General features: G+C 42.0%; 1 protein-coding gene across 9 annotated transcripts in view; it reads left to right on the forward strand.

Moving 5' to 3' along the window:
- The window catches only part of LOC116073259 (zinc finger protein 660), a 25,481-nt gene extending 9,114 nt beyond the window's left edge, over nt 1–16,367 (forward strand). For 6 of the 9 annotated variants that reach the window (XM_031345035.1, XM_031345030.1, XM_031345031.1 and 3 more), the window contains one exon: nt 1,109–3,698. In XM_031345035.1, coding sequence (XP_031200895.1) covers nt 1,109–2,541 — 1,433 coding nt within the window. In that variant the 3' untranslated portion in view covers nt 2,542–3,698. Of the gene's footprint in view, nt 1–1,108; nt 3,699–10,571; nt 10,934–11,970; nt 12,083–14,786 lie in introns of those variants that run through there. The other 3 variants (XM_031345037.1, XM_031345038.1, XM_031345039.1) reach the window with 3 other exon arrangements.
- Nucleotides 16,368–20,681: the final 4,314 nt, after the last annotated feature.

The following is a 20,681-nucleotide window of genomic DNA, read 5'->3' on the forward strand; positions in this document are numbered from 1 at the left end:
CAGAAATCCACCTGCCTCTGCCTCCCAAGTGCTAGGATTAAAGGCATGCGCCACCACTGCCCGGCTTATAGTTTCATTTGTTAAAGATATACTGGCCTTGGCCTCATTGTATCATGGTTTAAAGGAACCAACATTTTGGTATTTATTGATAACCATGAATGACTACTGCACCTTTTCCCAGATTTTGCATTTGAATCTCCAAAACTACAGACCATTTTAACTAATTTCTTTATTAAATTACTTTTTAATTATTTAACTATTTTTTAAGAGACAAGCTTACAAGGGCATGCTTTAATTTGTATTTCAAATCACTGATGCTTCTTTTAATTTTTATAGGTAAAGAACTGCCTTTGCCCAGTCCAGTGTTCTAACTGTGCTGTCCCCTTCAACACTGTTCTGAACCAATGTACATGCTCTATTGCCATGTAATATGGATCACTCTGTGCTCATCTCATACTGCATATTCCCATTGCCATGTTACACACATCAGTCTGTGCTCATCTCATAATGTCACTCACATCTGTCTGTGCTCACTTCACACCATCACAGTGGAAAGTGTCACCACTCACTTCTATTTTTGCCCCCTTTATTTCTTGCCAACATTTCCTCCCTCTCTCAACTGACTTAGCTCTGTCTGGCCTGGAGCTCTGTGTGGACAGGCTGGCCTTGATCTCATAGAGATCTACCTACTTCTCCTCTCAAGAGCTGAGATTCAAAGCACAAACACACATGGCCCAACATGTTTTTGGAGACTTGTGTAACTGTACAGTGTCATGGTGGAGAGGAAGTTAATTTAGCCATTCACTAAGAAGACAGTTTCACATTGGCCCCAGAAGATGATACAACACTGTGCTACACAATCTATCTTCCAGCCTGTCTCCTACCAAGACTGCATTATCTCAGGTTTCCTCTATCCTTGACTTTCCTCCCGATTCTCCTCTATGGATCATTGTCCCTCTCTGTCTTAATATCCCTGAAGAAAAAAGGAGGACTATATTTTCTCTGCTTCTCAAATGTTATCTCAAAAATATGATTTTTTTCAGCTATAAAGCAAATAAATAAATAGTAAAGAAGGGTTTTTTTTTTTTCTTATTTCTTTTGGCAACAGGTAAGAACAGGATGGGAAGCTCTGAGTACAGTCCAAAGCAAGACATTTCTAAAGGATCACATTCCCTTGACACATCCTCAGGGAGACTCTTTGGAGTGGCACTGGTAGAAACAGAGTCTGCTGATATCTGTAAAGATCCTTTAGCACAAATGGAAGGGTATTCCTCAGATGAAGAAGGCAGCGGACTAGAAAGTTATTTCTTGGTAAAGAAAGATAAGAAAAATTCCACAGACAGAAATGAGGAATGTAAAGATGTAGGGGAACATCCAGATATGTCCTCCAGTCCTGTTGAGGATCAGGGAGAAGCAAAGAGGCAGAAGTCCTATCAATGTGATGAATGTGGCAAAATTTTTCACCAGAGCTCACAACTCCTTGGACATCAGAGAATCCACACTGAAGAGAGACACTTTGAATGTAATGAGTGTGGGAAGACCTTCCAACAGACATCTCAGCTAGTTGTTCACCTCAGAACACACACTCAGGAAAAACCTTATGAATGTTGTGAATCTGGGGAGACTTATTGTCACAGTTCCCGTCTTATTCAACACCAGCGACTCCATAATGGGGAGAAACCTTATAAAGGTAATGAATGTGTAAAAGCTTCCATTCAGAATTCCCAGCTCATGGTCCACAGGAGAACCCACACTGAAGAGAAACATAATGAATCTGGCGAGACATTTATTTGGAATAAAACTCTTATTCAACATCAGGTCCTTCAAATTAGTAAGAAGCCCTACGAGTGTAATGAGTGTGGAAAAACCTTCTGTTCCAACAGAAATCTTATTGACCACCAGAGAACCCACACAGGAGAGAAGCCTTATGAATGTATTGAGTGTGGCAAGGCCTTTAGTCGGAGTAAATGTCTTACTCGACATCAGAGTCTCCACACTGGGGAAAAACCATACAAATGTAGTGAATGTGGGAAAGCCTTCAATCAGAACTCTCAGCTCATTGACCATGAACGAATTCATACTGGTGAAAAGCCTTTTGAATGTAGTGAATGTGGTAAGAAATTCAGTTTAAGTAAATGCCTTATTCGGCACCAGAGACTTCACACTGGAGAAAAGCCCTATAAATGCAGTGACTGTGGAAAATCTTTCAATCAAAACTCTCACCTCATTATACACCAGAGAATTCACACTGGTGAGAAACCTTATGGATGTAATGAGTGTGGGAAGGTCTTCAGTTACAGTTCTAGCCTTATGGTTCATCAGAGAACCCATACTGGTGAAAAGCCCTATAAATGTAAGGATTGCATGAAAGCCTTTGGTGACAGTTCACAGCTTATTGTGCACCAGAGAGTTCACACTGGTGAGAAGCCTTATGAATGTACTGAATGTGGGAAAGCCTTTAGTCAGCGTTCCACCTTTAATCACCATCAGAGAACTCACAATGTTGAGAAGTCCTCAAGTCTGCTTCAGACAGTATCTTAAGGCACGGTTTCCTGAGACAGATTAAAGAATTCTGAGTTAGTTTGTTTAGAAGAAGGAAGTGGGGTAGCGATGATACATACCTTTGATCCCAGCACTGGAGAGGCAGCAGCAGGTGGATCTCTGAGGAGGCTAGCCTGGTGGACTGAGGGAGTTCTGGGACAGCCAAGGGTACACACAGAAACCTTGTCTTGAAAAGCTCCCCCCCCCAAAGGATATTTATCTTATTATTTTTCAAATGAGTGCTTTCTATTTGGTATTCAGTCACAAAGGTGGGATAATAAGAACCATATATTTTATTTACTTCTAGCCTTTTCTTTTTTAAAACTATTTTAAAACATCTCATTTTTAAATTTTTCATTCCACTTTAATTTTTCAAGCAGAGAGGTAATATCTCCTCTACTTTATTCTAACATATACATTTCCCCATTAATTTAAAGACTTACTGTAAGACACTCATCACTCTTACTTCTTGCCTATAGCTCTCTGCATTTACTTTGTCCCCTGATACTTTTTATGTGGATGGATATTTTACCTACATTTATGGATGAGTACTACTTAGGTGCCTTGTATCTACAGAAGAGGTCATCAGACTACAGCTGTCAGCCACCATGTGATGGTGGGGATCAACCTGAGTCCTCGGGCAGAGCAGCCAGTGCTCTGAACCACTGAGCCATCTCTCCAGCCTTCACTTTTGTTTTCTAAATGTAGTCTAGTATGCAGCTTATCACTTAAGTCCCCTCCCCAGGGGAAAAAATCCCTTTTACTTGTTAGTGTTTCTTCATAACCTTGAAGATCCATCTAATTTAAGAACTTTAAACTTTTTGTTTATTTTTAAATGGAGTGTATTTGTATATGTCTGTATCTGTGAGTGCACTGGTTCTAGAGGACAGGAGAGGACATTGCATCCCCTAGAGCTGACATGGGTGCTGGGAATTGAACTTGGGTCAGCTGCAATAACAGTACATATTCTTAACCACTGAGCTATCTCTCCAGCCCCAGGATGTTTTTTCTTTACATGCTTTTCTTTTAAACCTCTATTGATCTGATTTCAGTGCTTTGAGTTAGTTGGTGCTATATGGTACAACTATTAAATTCCCTTGTAAGAATTTATACACTTTAACACCAGCATGTAGGCTTATGTGTATATATATTTTTCATAGATATATTGATTTCTTTTTCTTTTTTTTTTAAAGATTTATTTATTTATTATATGTAAGTACACTGTAGCTGTCTTCAGATGCACCAGAAGAGGGCGTCAGAACTCATTACGGGTGGGTGTGAGCCACCATGTGGTTGCTGGGATTTGAACTCATGACCTTCTGAAGAGCAGTCGGTGCTCTTACCCGCTGAGCCATCTCACCAGCCCGATATATTGATTTCTAAGTAAGTTTTAAATCTTTACCCAAATAATCCTTAAATTAGGGACATATTTCCCCCTCCCCCAAGCTTTTAAGGTTAGAGGTGCATCTGCTGTGTCTCATACCCTAAACCCATTAATGTTGTCTATATCTACTATAACTATTGGTTTATTGTCCTTACAGAGCTAATTTTGTATAAGTATGAAACAGAGACAGCATATTTTTGTATCTATTCAGACGTGCAATTATGCCCCTCTTAGATGTGCATTGTGCTGTACACTGGCTTGCTAAACACATCTTGCTCTTCAGTGAGCAGATTGAGACTATAGTCAGAGTTTACTACAAAGGTTTGCTGACATTGTGGCTGCACTGGCGTTATAGATATAACACCTCCAATGAATTTCTGTGTGTATTCAGGAGATAGGCATTCAGGTCCTCGTGCCAGATGGTAAGTACTCCGCCTACTGAGCCATCTCTCCAGGCCCAGCATACACGCATTTCCAGGAAATAATCTGAAAGAAAATGTGGGGAAACTTTTTATTCTAATATACAGCTATTGGCCCCTCAAGGTATCTATGATGTAAAAAAGCAGTCTTCATCTGGGTGTGGTTGCACATGCCTGTAATCCTAGCATTTGGGAAGCAGAGATAGATCTTTGTGAGTCCAAGGTCAACTTGAACATTGCAGTTCCACGCCAGCCATGTTGAATCACTGTCTTCAAAGGAGATAGGGAGGGAGGTATAACTTAGGTGCCGGGCGTGGTAGCACACGCCTTTAATCCCAGCACTTGGGAGGCAGAGGCAGGCCGATTTCTGAGTTCGAGGCCAGCCTGGTCTACAGAGTGAGTTCCAGGATGGCCAGGGCTATATGGAGAAACCCTGACTCAAAAAAACAAAAACAAAAGGTATTTTAGGTGTTTTTTAAAGTTACATTTTACATACAAGTGCACAAATCCATGGAGACTACAGGACAGCTGTGGGAATTGGTTCTCTCAACCAAGTAGGTCCCATAGATCAAAGTCTGAAGTTGGGTTATCAGGCTTGGCAACAAGTGCCTTCACCTGCTGAACCATTTCACTGGTCCTCAGTTTAATTTTTAAAAAATACTCACTCACATAGGGACACACTGTGGGACACACTGTGACATACTACAGCTTTCTATGATGAGATGCTTTCTATGCTTTGTTGTTTGTGTGTGTGTGTGTTTTATTTTGGATGGGGGGAGGTTGCAAGGGCTAAGGGTGGATATGGGGACAGGGAAATGAACGGGACTGGAGTGCATGATGTGAAACAACGAATCAATAAAAAGTTTTTAAAAGTCTACTTGCTCCTGAAAGACCCCTGGGGGAGACCCCCACTCAAATCTCCGGAGGACATGCACCCAAAGAATCACGAGAGACCGTCTTGATGTAATTACAAGAGGTATTTTTAATTTCGGGGCGCTCCAGTTCGGCACCACACCTATCTCACGCAGGAGATAGTGGAGCCGACCACGAGGCTTGAAAGTTAGGGGTTTATATAGGGAAAAGGTCTGAGGTAACAAAGGGATCAGTGTGGTCATACATGATTGGCTAGTTCAAATATTAACTATTACATGCAGAACAGAGTGGAAAATTCCTAAAGTTGGTGTTAATCTGAGTCAACAAAGCATCTGACCTTAAACTATATCTGAGAGGACCAGATGGTCCATTACTTAGTGTCCGCCAGGCACGTCTTTGCAGGCCCGGGCCTTGGACATGTCCTCGTTTGCCTAGATATGTTTTCCTCTATGTTTATAGTTTTATGTCTTCTTGACCTGCCAGCTCTTATGATATCTAACAACTTGCTTGCTCCTTCCCAGGCCTGTGTGGGCCAGCTTGTGATGGATTCTTAGGCCCATAACTTTTCTTCCTAGTCAGCACAGGTCTAAAGCTTTAATTTTTCCTTTCACTCCCTTTGTGTGTGTGTGTGTGTGACAGCATGTACATGGAGATCAGATAACAATATGAGGAATTGGTTCTCTCCTACCTTCATGGGCCTTCTAGGGATTGGACTCAGTTCACCAGGCTTGCTCAGAAAACACCCACTGAGCCATCTCATTAGTTCGTGAATTGTTGCTTTTCTGTTGCTGTGATAAAAAGCAACTGAGAGGAGAAAATGGTTTATTTTAGTTTATAGTTCAAGATAAATAAAATCTATCATAACAGGGAAGATATGAATAGAGGCAGACAGCCAGACAGTGGTGATGCATGGCTTTAACCCCAGCACTCAGGAGGCAGAGGTAGGTAGATCTTTGAGTTTGATACTAGCCAGGTCTACAGAGGGCTAATTCCAGGACAGCCAGAGCTATACAAACCCTGTTTCAACAAAATGGAGGGGGGAAAAAACCACTGTGGCTCCAGTGAGGAGCTGAGTGGTCACATCTTATACACACACAACAGAGAGAAAGAATGTGAAATGGGATGTCTACAACAAGGCTTCACCTCCTAAAGGGTCCACAACCTTCCCAAACAGCACCAACAACTGATAAAGTATTCACATACATGAGCCTAAGGACATTTTCACATACCACAGTTTCCAACTTACCCTACTTTTTAAAAGATAAGTTATTTTAAAAGATAAATAATAAGCAAGTAGAGATAGGAACGTTTGAAAAAACAGCAGGAAGGGGGCTGGAGAGATGGCTCAGTGGTTAAGAGCACTGACTGCTTTTCTGAAAGTCCTGAGTTCATATCCCAGCAACCACAGGGGACTCACAACCATTTGTAATGAGATCTGATGCCCTCTTCTGGTGTGTCAGAGGACAGCTACAGTGTACTTACATATAATAAATATTTTAAAAAATCAACAGGAAACATGTTTATACATACATGCATGCATATATACATATATACATATACACACATAAAACTCAGATGCAGTAACACCTTACAGGGTGATAAAGTTCCTCACAAGAGCTAAAAACTAACAAAACTTCAGTGCCAGACAGGGAAAACATCCCTTTGAAAACATCCCGTTGATTATGGTGGTCCAATAAACTCCCTAAACAGTATGGCTATACGTGTTGTCCATGGTTGCTTCCCAGAACTTGAAGTTAAGACCCTATTACTGAAGATGCCACACATGTAGAACACAAAATTTGGAGAAATTGAGCTGGAACTGACCAGAATCATCCTATGAGAGCCTAGCTTTCACAGGATTTGAAGGTGTAGTGCAAACTGCCAAGGGAGACAATCAATTGTCCAAGCCAGCTATAGAGCCTACAAACCATACCAATGTGAGCTCTGACAAGGTATCCCAATGGAGCAATAGTGGTACTTTTTTCTTGGTGGTTGGTAGCTAACTGCTGTCTAATTGGCCTTTAGGACTTCTGGATATGTGTGAATTCATGCCTGGTACTGTCAAACAACCTGACTATTCATAGCTGGAGAGGTTATAGGCCCTAGAGGAGGTCTAACTTACTTCAAATCAGAATTCAAACATGGGAAATAGTTCTGATGGCCAAACATGATGGTAAAGGGACTAGGAAATGTACACTGAACCATTTGCTTCAAATAAGAAATAGTTCTGTTGGTTAAATGATGGTGAAGAGGCTAAGAGGATACACTGAACCATTTGCCTCTGACACGAGAACAACATACACCAAAACTGCATTCTCTAATTAGAAGGGAAAGTCATGCACTTATGACTTATTTGTACAGATGTTTTGCCTACATCTATGTCTATGCACGTTGTGTGTGTTTGATATGTGCAGAGGCCAGAGAGGGCACCAGATCTCTTAGAACAGAAAAGATCGTTATCAGGTACCATGTGGGCCCTTGGGATTGAACCCAAACCTTCTAGAAGACCAGCCAATGCACATGACTGTTAAGCCACGTTTTTTTCCCAGTTACTAGTTTTTTGTTGATAGTAGTACTCCACTCATGAAGAGGCATTGTCTAGCTATTCTTCACTGGACCAAACCAGTCCTACCACTAATAGAGAATTGGGCTACTGTACAGGTTACCCAGGAGAGTGAGAGGCAGATTATCTTTTAAGGCATACAAATGTTTTGCTCCAAAACACTGTAAAAGACAAATGTATGATGGTCCATTCCTTTTTCTTGGCAGTAGGTATTCCTGAAAAACTGCCTGATTGGAATTGGTAGTTGACAAAAACTACAATGTTTCCCTCCTTGTTAACCAATTCCACAAACTTAGAAAACTATTTAGGAATGAGTGTATCGCTGGCATCACGTGATGACAGCGAATAAAGTTCTTCTCCAAATTCCTCTAGTTTCATTGTCTTCTGTATAGATGTTGCATATGATTCCAGCTTTCCAACATGTACCATAAGGAAGGATTCAGTTTTCCAAAGACCAGCAGTCACTCAGGATTGGGTAAAAGGCAGGTAAGGAGACAAAGTAACCCCAGGAAAAATGTATTTATCCTAGTCTGAGTAAAGGGAGGTGACCATAGCTGAAGGTTGTGCATTTGGGCTATGGGACACATTTCTATGTATCCAACCACAAGACTGGGTGCACTAATTCCATTTCCACTTTTAAAGATTGAGACATACTATATTCCTCGCCATGCTGCTCTCTAAAGCAGAGGATGCCAGAACTATTGCGGTAACAGCATACCGTGGCAGGCAGCCTTGGAAAACTTCAGAGCATGTCGTGATGTCATTGAGAAGGCACAGTGAAACTTTTCCAGTCAGCACTAGTTGACTTAACAATGAGCAAAACAAAACAAAACAGTGCTGTTCAATTTCTTATGAGAGAGCCACACAATGGGTGTTCTCAAGTTGTGTAGCTACTTCCCCTGAATTGATACATTTCCACCTACACGAAGTAGGGACCCTACTAACACTAGGGAAGTAAAACTCATAAGGCTCAGGAAGTAAACACAACTTACAAGGTATTGCTGGAGAGGTAGTTAGCAGTTACTCAAGCCCTTTTAGAGGACCCAAGTTAGGTTCCTAGTACCCACGTTGAGAAGTTCACAAGGATCTATATAACTCCAGTTCCAGAGATCTGATGACCTCTTTGGAACTCTGTGGGCACCAACATGTATGCCTACATGTATACACACACACACACATACACACCATATTTTTATCTTACAAGACTCAGGAAGATCCTGAAACCTAGAAAATTCATAATGCTCCTTCCCAAGTTTATAAAAGTAGTAAGAATAAGAATATATTATATAAGAATATAAGGTAGTGGTGGTGCTTGCATGTAATCCTAGTACTTAGGAGGCAGAGGCAGATGTATCTCTGAGGTGGAGGCCAGCCTGGTCTATAGAGTGAGTTCCAGGACAGCTAGGACTACACAGAAAAACTGTGTCTCAAACAAACAAAACAAAACAAAAAAACAAGAAAAGGCAAGACAAATAAGAAGTCCACAAGAGAAAAGAGACTCTCTGACCAGTCAAGATGTAAGTTGTGCAGAACTCTACAGGAGCAATATTTAAGTATTTGGGAATACCCACCCATGCTAGAGTGTGGTTTCCAGTGATGCAGGTGCCCCTGATTCATTCATGTTCTTATAAGGAATCTCTCATGTATTTTCCTGTAATTCTTTGGTCTGTTGATGGTGTCCTACCTGGAGGAAATAGAAATTGTTTACATATCCCCTGGAAAAATTATAAACACATCTGACACAAGAAGAGGAATTCAAAGAAACAAAGATGCAGTAAGTTTTTAACACATGAGCCTCTGAGAGACATTCCAGATTTGAACAATAGTGACCAACATATAATTCATTAGTAAATCACTCTGGTCACCCCTTCAAAATATGTGTGGTCTCCATTTTTACCAGCTATTTCATTTCCAGTCGAAGTCATCATTTCCCTCTGCACAAAATACAATACCTTCTTAATAAATTTGTGTTTGTTCTTCCTGTCTCTCCAAAGGGCAGCCTGTTCTCCAAAGGGCAGCAGACACTACTAAATTTAAAAGACAAATGGCTAAGCTTTCATACAAGGTCATTTTAGAATATCTCCAAACACAGAGCAGATTATTCACAGAATTTACAGGAACAGGTTTCTTGGCTCATTTCGTATCTCGTAGGCAACAAATATTGGAATGTGTGACAACACACACACACACACACACACACAAATAACAACCTAACAACAACAACAAAAAGCTCGTGTCTCTCCTTGGCTCCTAGTTCCTAACAGCTTACTTCCTAATGTCCCAACAAGAACACAATTTCTCCAGATGTCTACATGTTTCCTGAATATGCTTTGTCTATGCGGTCTACCACCTCTCCCTCTTTTGATTCACGATACGAAGCAGGGAACCTCACTTTACCAAGGCTTGTGCAGTTCTTAGAACAGTGATGGAGAAGTATCCCACCATCATGTATTTTGGCCTGCTGCAATAAATAGCCGATTCTGTGAGGCTTGGGGTTGTTTCTGAGAGCCTCAGTATCAGGAAGAGGCATTGCTGACCAGGTAATCGGTTTCTCTTCCCGTGCTACCTGAGGCCTTGGTTAAACTCTCCAAGGCTGTCCACCCACTTAATGACAGTGATGTCTGGAGGCCAGGGCATCTGTCGATCTTCAGAGTTTCCAAGGAACCAGGACAGCTCTGCTCTGGGGCACAGAGATGCCGAGACCTCCGGCTGCCTAGAAGGGACTGAGGGACTGAGGGGCGCATCAGCTGGACCCAGCCAAGGGTACAGAGATGCGAAGACCTCCCGCTGCCTAGAAAGGCCGCAGGCGCAAGGAAGGCGTGCGAATCTTTGTTGCCTCTAGCCGGCTTTGTTCCGAGGACTGCGTGTGGTTCCGTGAGGGGTATGCGGCAGCGCTCTGGGCATTAGGCTCCAGGAGCGAGGGGCTTCCGCGGGTGGTGCCTCTCTGGGTCTCAGGGGTGCCTGACTTTGTCCAGCATCTCCTGTGCGTGTGCGTGTGTGTGTGTGTGGGGGGAGGTGAGAGGGTCGGGGGAATGACAGGACCTGCCAAGGCTGTCGGGACCAGGCTCTCCCAGGACGACCCAACCGCGGAGCTGTGTCCAAGCCCAGCTCTGTCGCCAGCGCCAGCGAAGACACTGGGGTCTGGAGGAGGGGGTAGGCTTGCCCAGTAGTTACTCTTTTATGCCCTCAACCAAAACCATCCATCGCTGAAGGAGAAGATATGGAACAAGCTTATAGGCCGACCTTGCTCATTAAAAGGGCAAACAGCATATTCCGAGGCCGAACAATTTTTAAGAAATGAGTAATCATAAAAACATTTAGCATCCATTAAAGGCCGTATGTTTAATACTTATTATTCTTATTACTGTTATTGTTACCATTGTTGTAATTTGAGATAGGGTCTCACTATGTAACCCTAGCTGACTTGAAACTTGCTCTGTAGACCAGGTTGGCCTTGAATTCACAGAGATCCGCCTGCCTCTGCTTATGGAGTGCTGGGATTAAAAGCATATTCGACTACCAAGCCCTGCTCCTAGTCTTTTTAAAAAAAGTTAATTTATTATTATTGTGTAGTGTGTGCGTGTGTGTGCGCGCGCACACACACACACATGTAGAAGTTAGAGGACAACTTTGTGAAGAATTTCAGGCTTGCTTGGCAATCACTTTTACACACTGAACCATTTTGTCAATCCCTGTATCCTTGTCTCCTTTTTTTTTTGAAAGACCTATTTATGTGTATATATGATGTGGGAGTGATATATGCATATAGGTCTAGAAGTAGAGTCTGGAAGAGGGTTGGAGTTCACCAGACATGGTTGTGAGCCACTTGACATGGGTGCTGGGAACTGAACTTGGGTCTTATGGAAGAACAACATAAACACTTAACCACTGAGCCGTCCCTCCAGGCCTCTATCTCAGTTTGAGTGCATTTTGCAAGAAAAGAATATGCAGAATCTTAGATATCACAAAGTGGTGAAAAGGAATGGGCTTGCTGTATTAGAATGAGGATTTCTTTCAGACACAAGGTTTGTCATTAGTTACATGATCTAGAGCAACTTATCCACTCTCTGGGAACCTCATGTCTTCATCTTTAAAATGAAGACGATGGCTCAAAGTTCTGCAAGTCAGGATGTTAAAAGAAGATGAAACACTGCCTTGGGTATAAATCTCTCATGTGTATCTGTTTACAGCCACTCAAGATCCCATTAGGAACTTCTGCACTGAACCCAAGGAGGTGATCAGGAAAAGTCTGCTGGATAGATCCAGCAGTGGAGCAAACATTTACTGTGCTTGAGAATGAGGGTGAGTTGTTCTCTTCTCTCCTGAGTGAGTGACAGCCAGTCTGCCTGTGAAGTCAGTCTGGAGAGGGGAATCTTGCCTATTAAAGAAAATGGGGGGTGGGGTGGGGAGGTGGAGTGCTGGAGAGATGGCTCAGCAGTTAAGAGCACTGACTACTCTTCTGAAGGTCCTGAGTTCAAATCCCAGCAACCACACGATGGCTCACAACCATCCATAATGAGATCTGACACCCTCTTCTGGTGTGTCTGAAGACAGCTACAGTGTATTTACATATAACAATAAATAAATCTTTTGGCCGGAGTGAGCAGAGGTCCTGAGTTCAATTCCCAGCAACCATATAATGGCTCACAACCATCTGTACAGCTACAGTGTACTCATATACATAAAAATAAATAAATAAATCTTTAAAAAAAATAAAGAAAAGATGGGATCAGGATTGAAAGGGATCCTTCCCTTTCTCCTCCCTGAAGTTTCTCTACCCCTTATTTTTCTCTCTTTTTGAGATGAGGCCTCAGTACCCTAGACCATCCCTCAAAACTGCTATGTGGTCAAAGACTGGCCTTGAACTCCTGATCTTCTTGTCTCCACCTTCCAAAATTATCTAGTTATGCCACTGTGTCCGACAGGAAAGGAGAATTTCTTGAGGATATTATCAGTTAGCAGGAAACACAGACGTGAGACGGGAAACCTCTGGACCTTGAGGAGAGAGGTGGGGGTGATAGGAAAGAATGATATGAGGGAACTCAGACTTGAGTGTCATGAGACTTAAATTTGAATCCATTAAGATCTAGCCTCCCTATCTGTCCATTGGATATAAGATCTTGGAGCACTCAAGATTGCTGTGAGTTCCAGGTCAGCCTGGGCTACCTAGTAAGACCTTGTCTGAAAAACAAAAACCAAAAAAGTCTAGTATGCTGGTATGCCCATTCTAGCTTCCAAAATTCTGACAGTCTCTGAAGAGTGTGACAAATCAGTTTCCTAGTGAATGTAGACTCTTGGATGGTTTATACTGAGATATAGTTACTAGGACTACAAATACATTGTCATATTTATTTAGAATATGGAGTCTTTTTAAAATAATTATTGCAGCCTGGCATGGTGGTAAATGCCTTTAATACTAGCACTTGGGAGACAGAGGCAGGCAGATCTCTGTTGGTCCAAAGCCAGCCTGGTCTACTTAACAGAATGCCAGAACTGCATTTTATATGTGTGTGTGTGTATACATATATACATATATGCATATGCAATATATATATATATATAGTGTTTATGGATGTTTTACCTCCATGTACATCTGTGCACTATGTGCATGCCTGGTGCCCATGAAGGTCAAAAGAAGGTGTCTGAGCCCATAGAACTGGAGTTACAGATGATTGTGATCTGCCATGGGGGTGCTGGAAATTGAACCCAGGTCCTTTGTAAGAACAGCAGGGAGAGACTGCTGAGCCATCTCTCCATTCCCAAAGTAGCCCTTCTTCATCAGATATGACCTGATACCCATCTTCCTCCTTGAGTTCTATAGAAATACTGTGAGCCTCATCACAGTGACTTATTAAGTGTTAAAGAGAAGTTAGTGAATGGATAGCAAATTTCATTTTGACAGAAGAATAAGTTCAGGAAATTTGTTGGTCATAGTTATAACAGCATGTTGTATCCTTAAGTTCCTCTTGCTACATACACAAAAGTAAATGGTTACACTAGCTTCACTTAACTATCAGAGAACACAGAATTTATTTTTTTAGCTTTTTTTCTTTTGAGGCAGAAGCTCATGCAGTACAGTATATATTAAATAAGAGTAAGGATGTAGGGTACAGGATTATATCTTCTGTATGTCTAACTATTCAACAGTATGTTCATAATCTGAAGGAAGCACAGTATGAGGACATGTGCATTGGTGTGATGTAGTCATCAGTCAGTGTGCTTTTACACTTCAGCACCTCCAGATTTGAGGGTTGCAGAAGTTACATACACGTGCAGAGTTTTGTATTCAATGGATCAGGAGATCCCTGTTTGTTCCTGATACATGGTTTTATGCCTGAGCCCCTCTTGTAGTACTGTCTCCTACTGTCTCTGCCCACAGTACTGTTACACCATACACGGTTCTGGCAGAGGTCCTTTGTTACTCTTAAACCCTGTTCCTCAACTTGATCCTTCAAGTTTTAGTTTTGACACCTAAAACTAGCGCAGAAAGCTGACTCTAGCCTCAGATAAGTCCTGCAAGCTATGCTGTGCTGGACTCACCTCAGTATTAGAAGAAGGATGGTGTGAACAGCCCACCAGGCAGCTTACATACAGAGATGCGGGCTGGGGCCTGGTGCCCAGACCTCAAGAAAAACATAAAACCATAGTTGCACCCTAAAACTGTCTTAGTTGCTATTCTGTAGTTCTGTTTGCTCAATGCCATCCATTGCATCACTGTTGCTTAAGGAAATAGTTCTGCAAGAAGTAAAAGCCAGACCAGTATGAACATTAGGCATTTCAGACACCTGAGCCAAGGACTTTTGGGCATATTTCTCAGTACAAGAGTATACCTGACCCTGCCTTTCAGTAATTTTGCTCCCATTTTAGAGAGTTGAGCAGGAAGAGAACAGAGTGGATTTCATACTGTCTGTTGCTTGTTCTGAGACTGGACATACTGAGCTTTGCTCTTTGTCTCTAGCATTTATTGCCTTTTATCTAACCTCACTTTTCTCATTATTTTGAACAGTTCTCTGCTTTTGAATGCTCACTTCTACGTGAGACTCTGTGACCTACTCCGTCTTGTCTTCCTTGAATAATTCTCACCCTACTACAGAGAAGGTGGGGCATATACACATTCTCTTTCTTATCGGGTGGTGAAATAGACTGAGAGGGTATTAATTCTAAGGCATCATTCCTGAAAATCAGAACCATGTTTTACTCCCAAGAGAATTCCATTTAAGTGTTGCAGAGGAAGTAAAAGATTTAAAGGAAAAGAAGAAAAGGCCACTGGGATGCCCTCAGCTGGAGAGGATGCGGAGAAAGACAGGAAAGTTCAAACGTAAGACATTTGAAGATAGCAAGTCACCCACTGAAGGGAGTGACCACGAGTATGAAAACAGTGGTCATCAGTTCTGTGCCTCTGCAACAGGGAAGAGAGGTCATGGTGAAAGGAGACAGTTTGTATGTACTGAGTGTGGAAAAGCCTTCAGTCAGAGTGCCAACCTCACTGTGCATGAGCGAATCCACACAGGAGAGAAGCCTTATCAGTGTAAGGAATGTGGAAAAGCTTTCAGTCATAGCTCCAACCTTGTGGTTCATCGAAGAATCCATACTGGACTTAAGCCGTACACGTGTAGTGACTGTGGGAAGTCATTCAGTGGCAAGTCACACCTCATCCGGCACCAGGAAGTCCACAGTGGGGAGAAAACATACAAATGTAAAGAGTGTGGGAAAGCCTTCAGCCGGAGCTCAGGACTTATCTCTCATCACAGAGTTCATACTGGCGAGAAGCCCTACACTTGTATTGAGTGTGGGAAAGCATTTAGCAGGAGTTCAAACCTCACTCAACATCAGAGAATGCACAGAGGGAAAAAGATTTACAAATGTAAAGAGTGTGGGAAAACATGTGGCTCTAATACAAAGATTATGGACCATCAGAGAATTCATACTGGGGAGAAGCCCTATGAGTGTGATGAGTGTGGAAAAGCCTTCATGTTCAAGAAGGCTCTCAATGAGCACCAGAGACTCCACCGCAGAGAGAAACCTTACAAGTGTAACGACTGTGGGAAAGCTTTTACTTCTAACCGAAACCTTATAGATCACCAGAGAGTTCACACTGGAGAGAAGCCTTATAAATGTAACGAATGTGGTAAAACATTCAGGCAGACATCGCAGGTTATTCTACATTTGAGGACTCACACTAAAGAGAAACCCTATAAGTGCGGTGAGTGTGGGAAAGCTTATCGTTACAGCTCACAGCTCATTCAACATCAAAGAAAGCATAACGAAGAGAAAGAAACCTTACTGTTTACCAGCCAGGTGTAATGGCACACGCCTTTAATCCTGGCATTTTTGAGGCAGTGACAGGGAGATCTCAGTGACTTTTAGGCCAGCCTACTCTACATTGTGAGTTCTAGACTATCCAAGGCCACAGAGTGAGGCCCTGTCTTAGGGGGAAAAAATTGGCAATAATGTTAATTACTAGTTTTCTGAAAATTAGATTTTTAGTAACATTAAACTTAATTCTGCTTCTACGAATCCATACAGGGAAAATAATAAGTAGCTAAAGTCTAACAAAAGGGATATTCATGCCAGCATTATACATAACTGAAAGAGAAAACAAAGAAAGAAACAAAATAAATACCAAACAAACCAACCAAACAGAGACCACCCAAACTGTAGATTATTATATGTGCAGCGTGAAAGGAATGATAGTCTATTCATATTTTGCTTCTGAAACCATTTTGTTTTTTAAACAATTTTTAATGTATGCTATGGGAGAAATTTCTAGATAACATGGAAAGTGAAGGAATGAAATACCCAGATAAAATATTTTTGCCTGGGAAAAATGGGGAAAGAGGAGGAGAACCAAATCTAAATTTTCACCACGATTATCTAGGTGATAGGTTGTAGATGATTTCTATTTTCTTTTTTTTTTAACTTATTTTTTTTAAAGATTTATTTATTTATTATATGTAAGTATACTGTATCTGTCTTCAGATGCACCAGAAGAGGGCATCAGATCTCATTTCGGGTGGTTGTAAGCCACCATGTGGTTGCTGGGATTTGAACTCATGACCTTCAGAAGAGCAGTCAATGCTCTTCCCCACTGAGCCATCTCACCAGCCTGATGATTTCTATTTTCTTCTGTATACTTTTCTAGACTTTCTAGATTTTCTACAAAGAGAGTGTTGCTTTTATATTTACGAAAAAGTATAATCTATTTTAAATACGAGTACATGCTTGTTTTTATTCAGTGGTAGGAAAAGTACCTGTTGTGTAGTTTTTAAAATCTTGGGATTCACCTTAATCCTGGCACTGGCAGAAGTGGAATTGTGAGCGAATCCATTTCTTTTAGAATCCACTTTCTGCTCCTGAAGCCAGTGCTACTTTTGTTCTCTGCAGGGTCAGTCTCTGTGGTCACTGTTAGGGGAGAGCACAGTAGGACTTTAGTGCACCTTCTTTCCTGCGTAGTGAAATAAATGTCCTATAATGGACAGATACCTGAGCTCCACCCTTCCAGCAGAAATGTCTAGACAGAGGAGAAAGTTTTTCTCTTAATGAGTGGGGAAACTGTAGACCCAAAAAGTAGGAAGTGGAGAATTTTGCCTTCACTTTGTTATGTGAGGTGATTAGGTGAAATGTAGTTAGGGGAGACCTGTGTCCTGATCCAGTGGCTGAACACCAGTTTAACTACTTTGGATGAATGATGCCACTGCTCGGACTTGTGTGAGGAGGGAAAGGTTGTTCACCTCAGAGGGATGTGGGAGGATTAAGTGAAAAGATGCTAGTGATGATGTCACTCTTGGCATGTGGTAGAACAGAGCACACACCTTTAATCCCAGCATTTGGGAGGCAGAGGCAGACAGATCTCTTGAGTTTGAGCCGTCCACCCTGATCTACACAGTGGGCTCCAGGACAGCCAGGGCTACACAGAAATCCGGTCTTGAAAAACAAAACTTGTCTGAGTTGAGAGGAAAATGGGTAACAAACTATCATTTTATTTTTTAATGATATATTTATTTTTATTTTATTGGTGTCTTTCCTGCATGTGTGTCTGTGTGTGGGGTGGGGGGAGGGGTGTTAGATCTCCTGAAACTAGAGTTACACACATTGTGAGCTGCCATATGGTTGCTGGGAATTGAACCTGGGTTCTCTGTAAGAACAGCCAGTGCTTTTAGCCCCAGAGCCTTCTCTCCAGCCTCCAAAATATCATTTTATTTTCTTTTTTTCATTTTTTTCTGAGACAGGGTTTCTCTGAGTAGCTCTGGCTGTCCTGGAACTCACTCTGTAAACCAGGCTGGTCTTGAACTCAGAAATCCACCTGCCTCTGCTTCCCAAGTGCTGGGATTAAAGGCGTGCACCACCACACGGCTCGTTTGATTAAAGGGAAATCTGTACTGCAAAGCTGGAAGGTATCCTCCCAGTGCTTAGAGGATGCCTTTACACCAAGTGACTGTACTCTAGCTGGAGCTCAGGAGGCTGATTCTCCACATCAGCTTTCTCTGCCTTTCTAGTCTTCTTGCAGGCTAACAATAAATACCCTAAATGTTTGACATGTCTCTAGGGCAATAGTTTCCAGTCTTCTGGGGATGAATTTGTTTCTGTGTTTAGGGATGGGTCGATTGCCATTGTTTTCTGACTTGAAAAAAGCAAACCATCGTCTCTACAGAGAAATAAACATCTCTGAAGTAAGAAGGCTGTAAACTCAAGAAAAATGTGGTGCTCTGCAAAAAAGTCTTTGCCAAACTGGCAATAACTACTCATTTCTGGTTTTTTTAGCCTAACAGATTAAAGCTTTATCTCCAACTAGTGATTGGAAACATTGTCTTATGTTGGTCTGGTGTCAGGAGCCTCCTCGTAGATGGCAAGTTTTGGGGCTTAGACTCCTTGGATTCATAGTTTGCTCCCATGTAGTAGTCCCTAATGCTCAAGTGTGAGCCACTCAGCTTCTGAGTCTACTTTTGACTGCTGCTTCACAAACCTTTTGTGAGAAGCAAGAAAAATGTGGGATTTGTTTTTGTGGGCAAAGTATGAAACTCAAGGGAGAAGGTCACATGGCCCAGAGTGTAAAGGCACTTGCCTGACCAGCCTGAGTTTCATCCCAGAACCCACGTAAAGGTGGAAGGAGAGAACTGACTCCACAAAGTCGTCTTCTGACTTCCATACTTGTGCCGTGGCATGTGAGTGTCTGCACACTCTCTCACACACAGGCACACATCTGGCACATACATAAAATAGCAGTAAATTTTTTTACAGTATGGAACTTAGCAGTTGTAGAAAATTATTTTAAATAACTTATGAAAATCCCATTCCATCAAGCCAGGCGTGGTGGCACAACACTGGGGAGGCAGAGGCAGGTGCATCTCTGACTTTAAAGCCAACCTGGTCCACAGAGGGAGGAAGTTCCAGGACAGCCAGGACTATACAGAGAAACACTGTCTCAAAAAGACAAAACAAACAAACATAATTCCTTTCCATCACTCATACATGGGTTACCAAGAAATCCAGGTGTCTTATTTGTCTTATACTTATCCCCTCTTTATTTAGAATTTAATTATTTGATTAGCCTTGGAAAAACTGAGCTGACCTTCCTGATATCTGATCCTTCCCATTCCACTATTCTTTCTATATGTATTCCTTATCAACTATAGATTTCCATCATGTTCAGAGTCTGAAAGCGCTTTCTAGTCAATGCCCCAGACCCAGAAGCCATGATGGAAAAGGTCTATTACATGTCACCAACCATGATAACCACAAATTCACAGATATATAACAAACTGGGGTTGGCTGTCATAGTACATGCCTTCCTCCAGCTCTCAGGAAGTGGATCTCTGTGAGTAGGAGGCTAGCCTGGTCTACCTAGCCAGTTCCAGACCCTGTCTCAAAGAAACAAACTGAGAATGATGTGCAGCTCCAATTTACAGAGTCAGGTTTGGGATGGAAACCAAGAAAACTCACTCCAAAGATGGGAGCTTTAAAATGAAAGCTTTATTTTCTGAGCACTCAGGGAGGCAGTCATCTTGGGATCTGAACCTCATCCCTGAGGGGAAACTGTATTACATACTTAGAGGAAAATGGGGGGGGGGGCGTGGCATTTAGGTGAGTTTAGGATGACCCAATCATGTTTTGACATTAAGGGTTAAGTAAGGGGGTATCTGTTGGAGACAGTCTTTTCCAGGACACCTGGCTTTAAGGCCCTTAACTAATCCTCTTAGACGTTTGATCTGGAGCTCAAGGGAACAAAGGAGCTGGTTAGATGTGTGCAGTTAATGAGGGCCTGACAGGCAATTGGTTATATAGTTTTACAATTCAGACATCTTTGTTAAAATAACAGTAAGTTTTACATAAACCAGTAGGTTTATGAGACAATTAAGAAAATATTTGGAGGGGCAGGGTAGGAGTAGGTCCCTGAGCCTGGAAAATGAACCCCGCTTGACCCTGTTAACAAAATGGGGGAGCAAAATAGGTGAATTGCTTTTGAGAATGCTGGGCTCTGGTGGCTTGCTTCTTACAGTCGACAAGGCACTGACAACCCTTTGATACTAGGAGCGTATGAGTTTACAAGACTCAGCTGTTACCCTCTTCCTTTGAAAATGCAATGTCTTCCTGAACTAGCTTTCCTGAGTGGGTTTTGTGTGTTTTTCCTTTAATTGCAGTTCAGGGTTACCTCTCATGAATGCCATCTGTGCTTGTGTGCTTGTGCATTCTATTAGGTGTGTTCACACATTGAACTTTTGTTTAGATTTTTGCCTCCCCTGATTGGTTATCAGCAAGCTTGTAAGGGTCTGACTGTATTAAAATTGATGAGGAGGCTCATAAGTCAGCTATGTAACTGTTAAACCTTAAAACTTGTAAGATGTTTGCACCCTTTGGCCCAACAGTTTTTCTTCTAGAAACATATCCTGAAGAAATGGACAAG

The sequence above is a fragment of the Mastomys coucha genome, unplaced genomic scaffold (assembly GCF_008632895.1).
Source record: "Mastomys coucha isolate ucsf_1 unplaced genomic scaffold, UCSF_Mcou_1 pScaffold23, whole genome shotgun sequence".
Classification (NCBI taxonomy): Eukaryota; Metazoa; Chordata; class Mammalia; order Rodentia; family Muridae; genus Mastomys; species Mastomys coucha.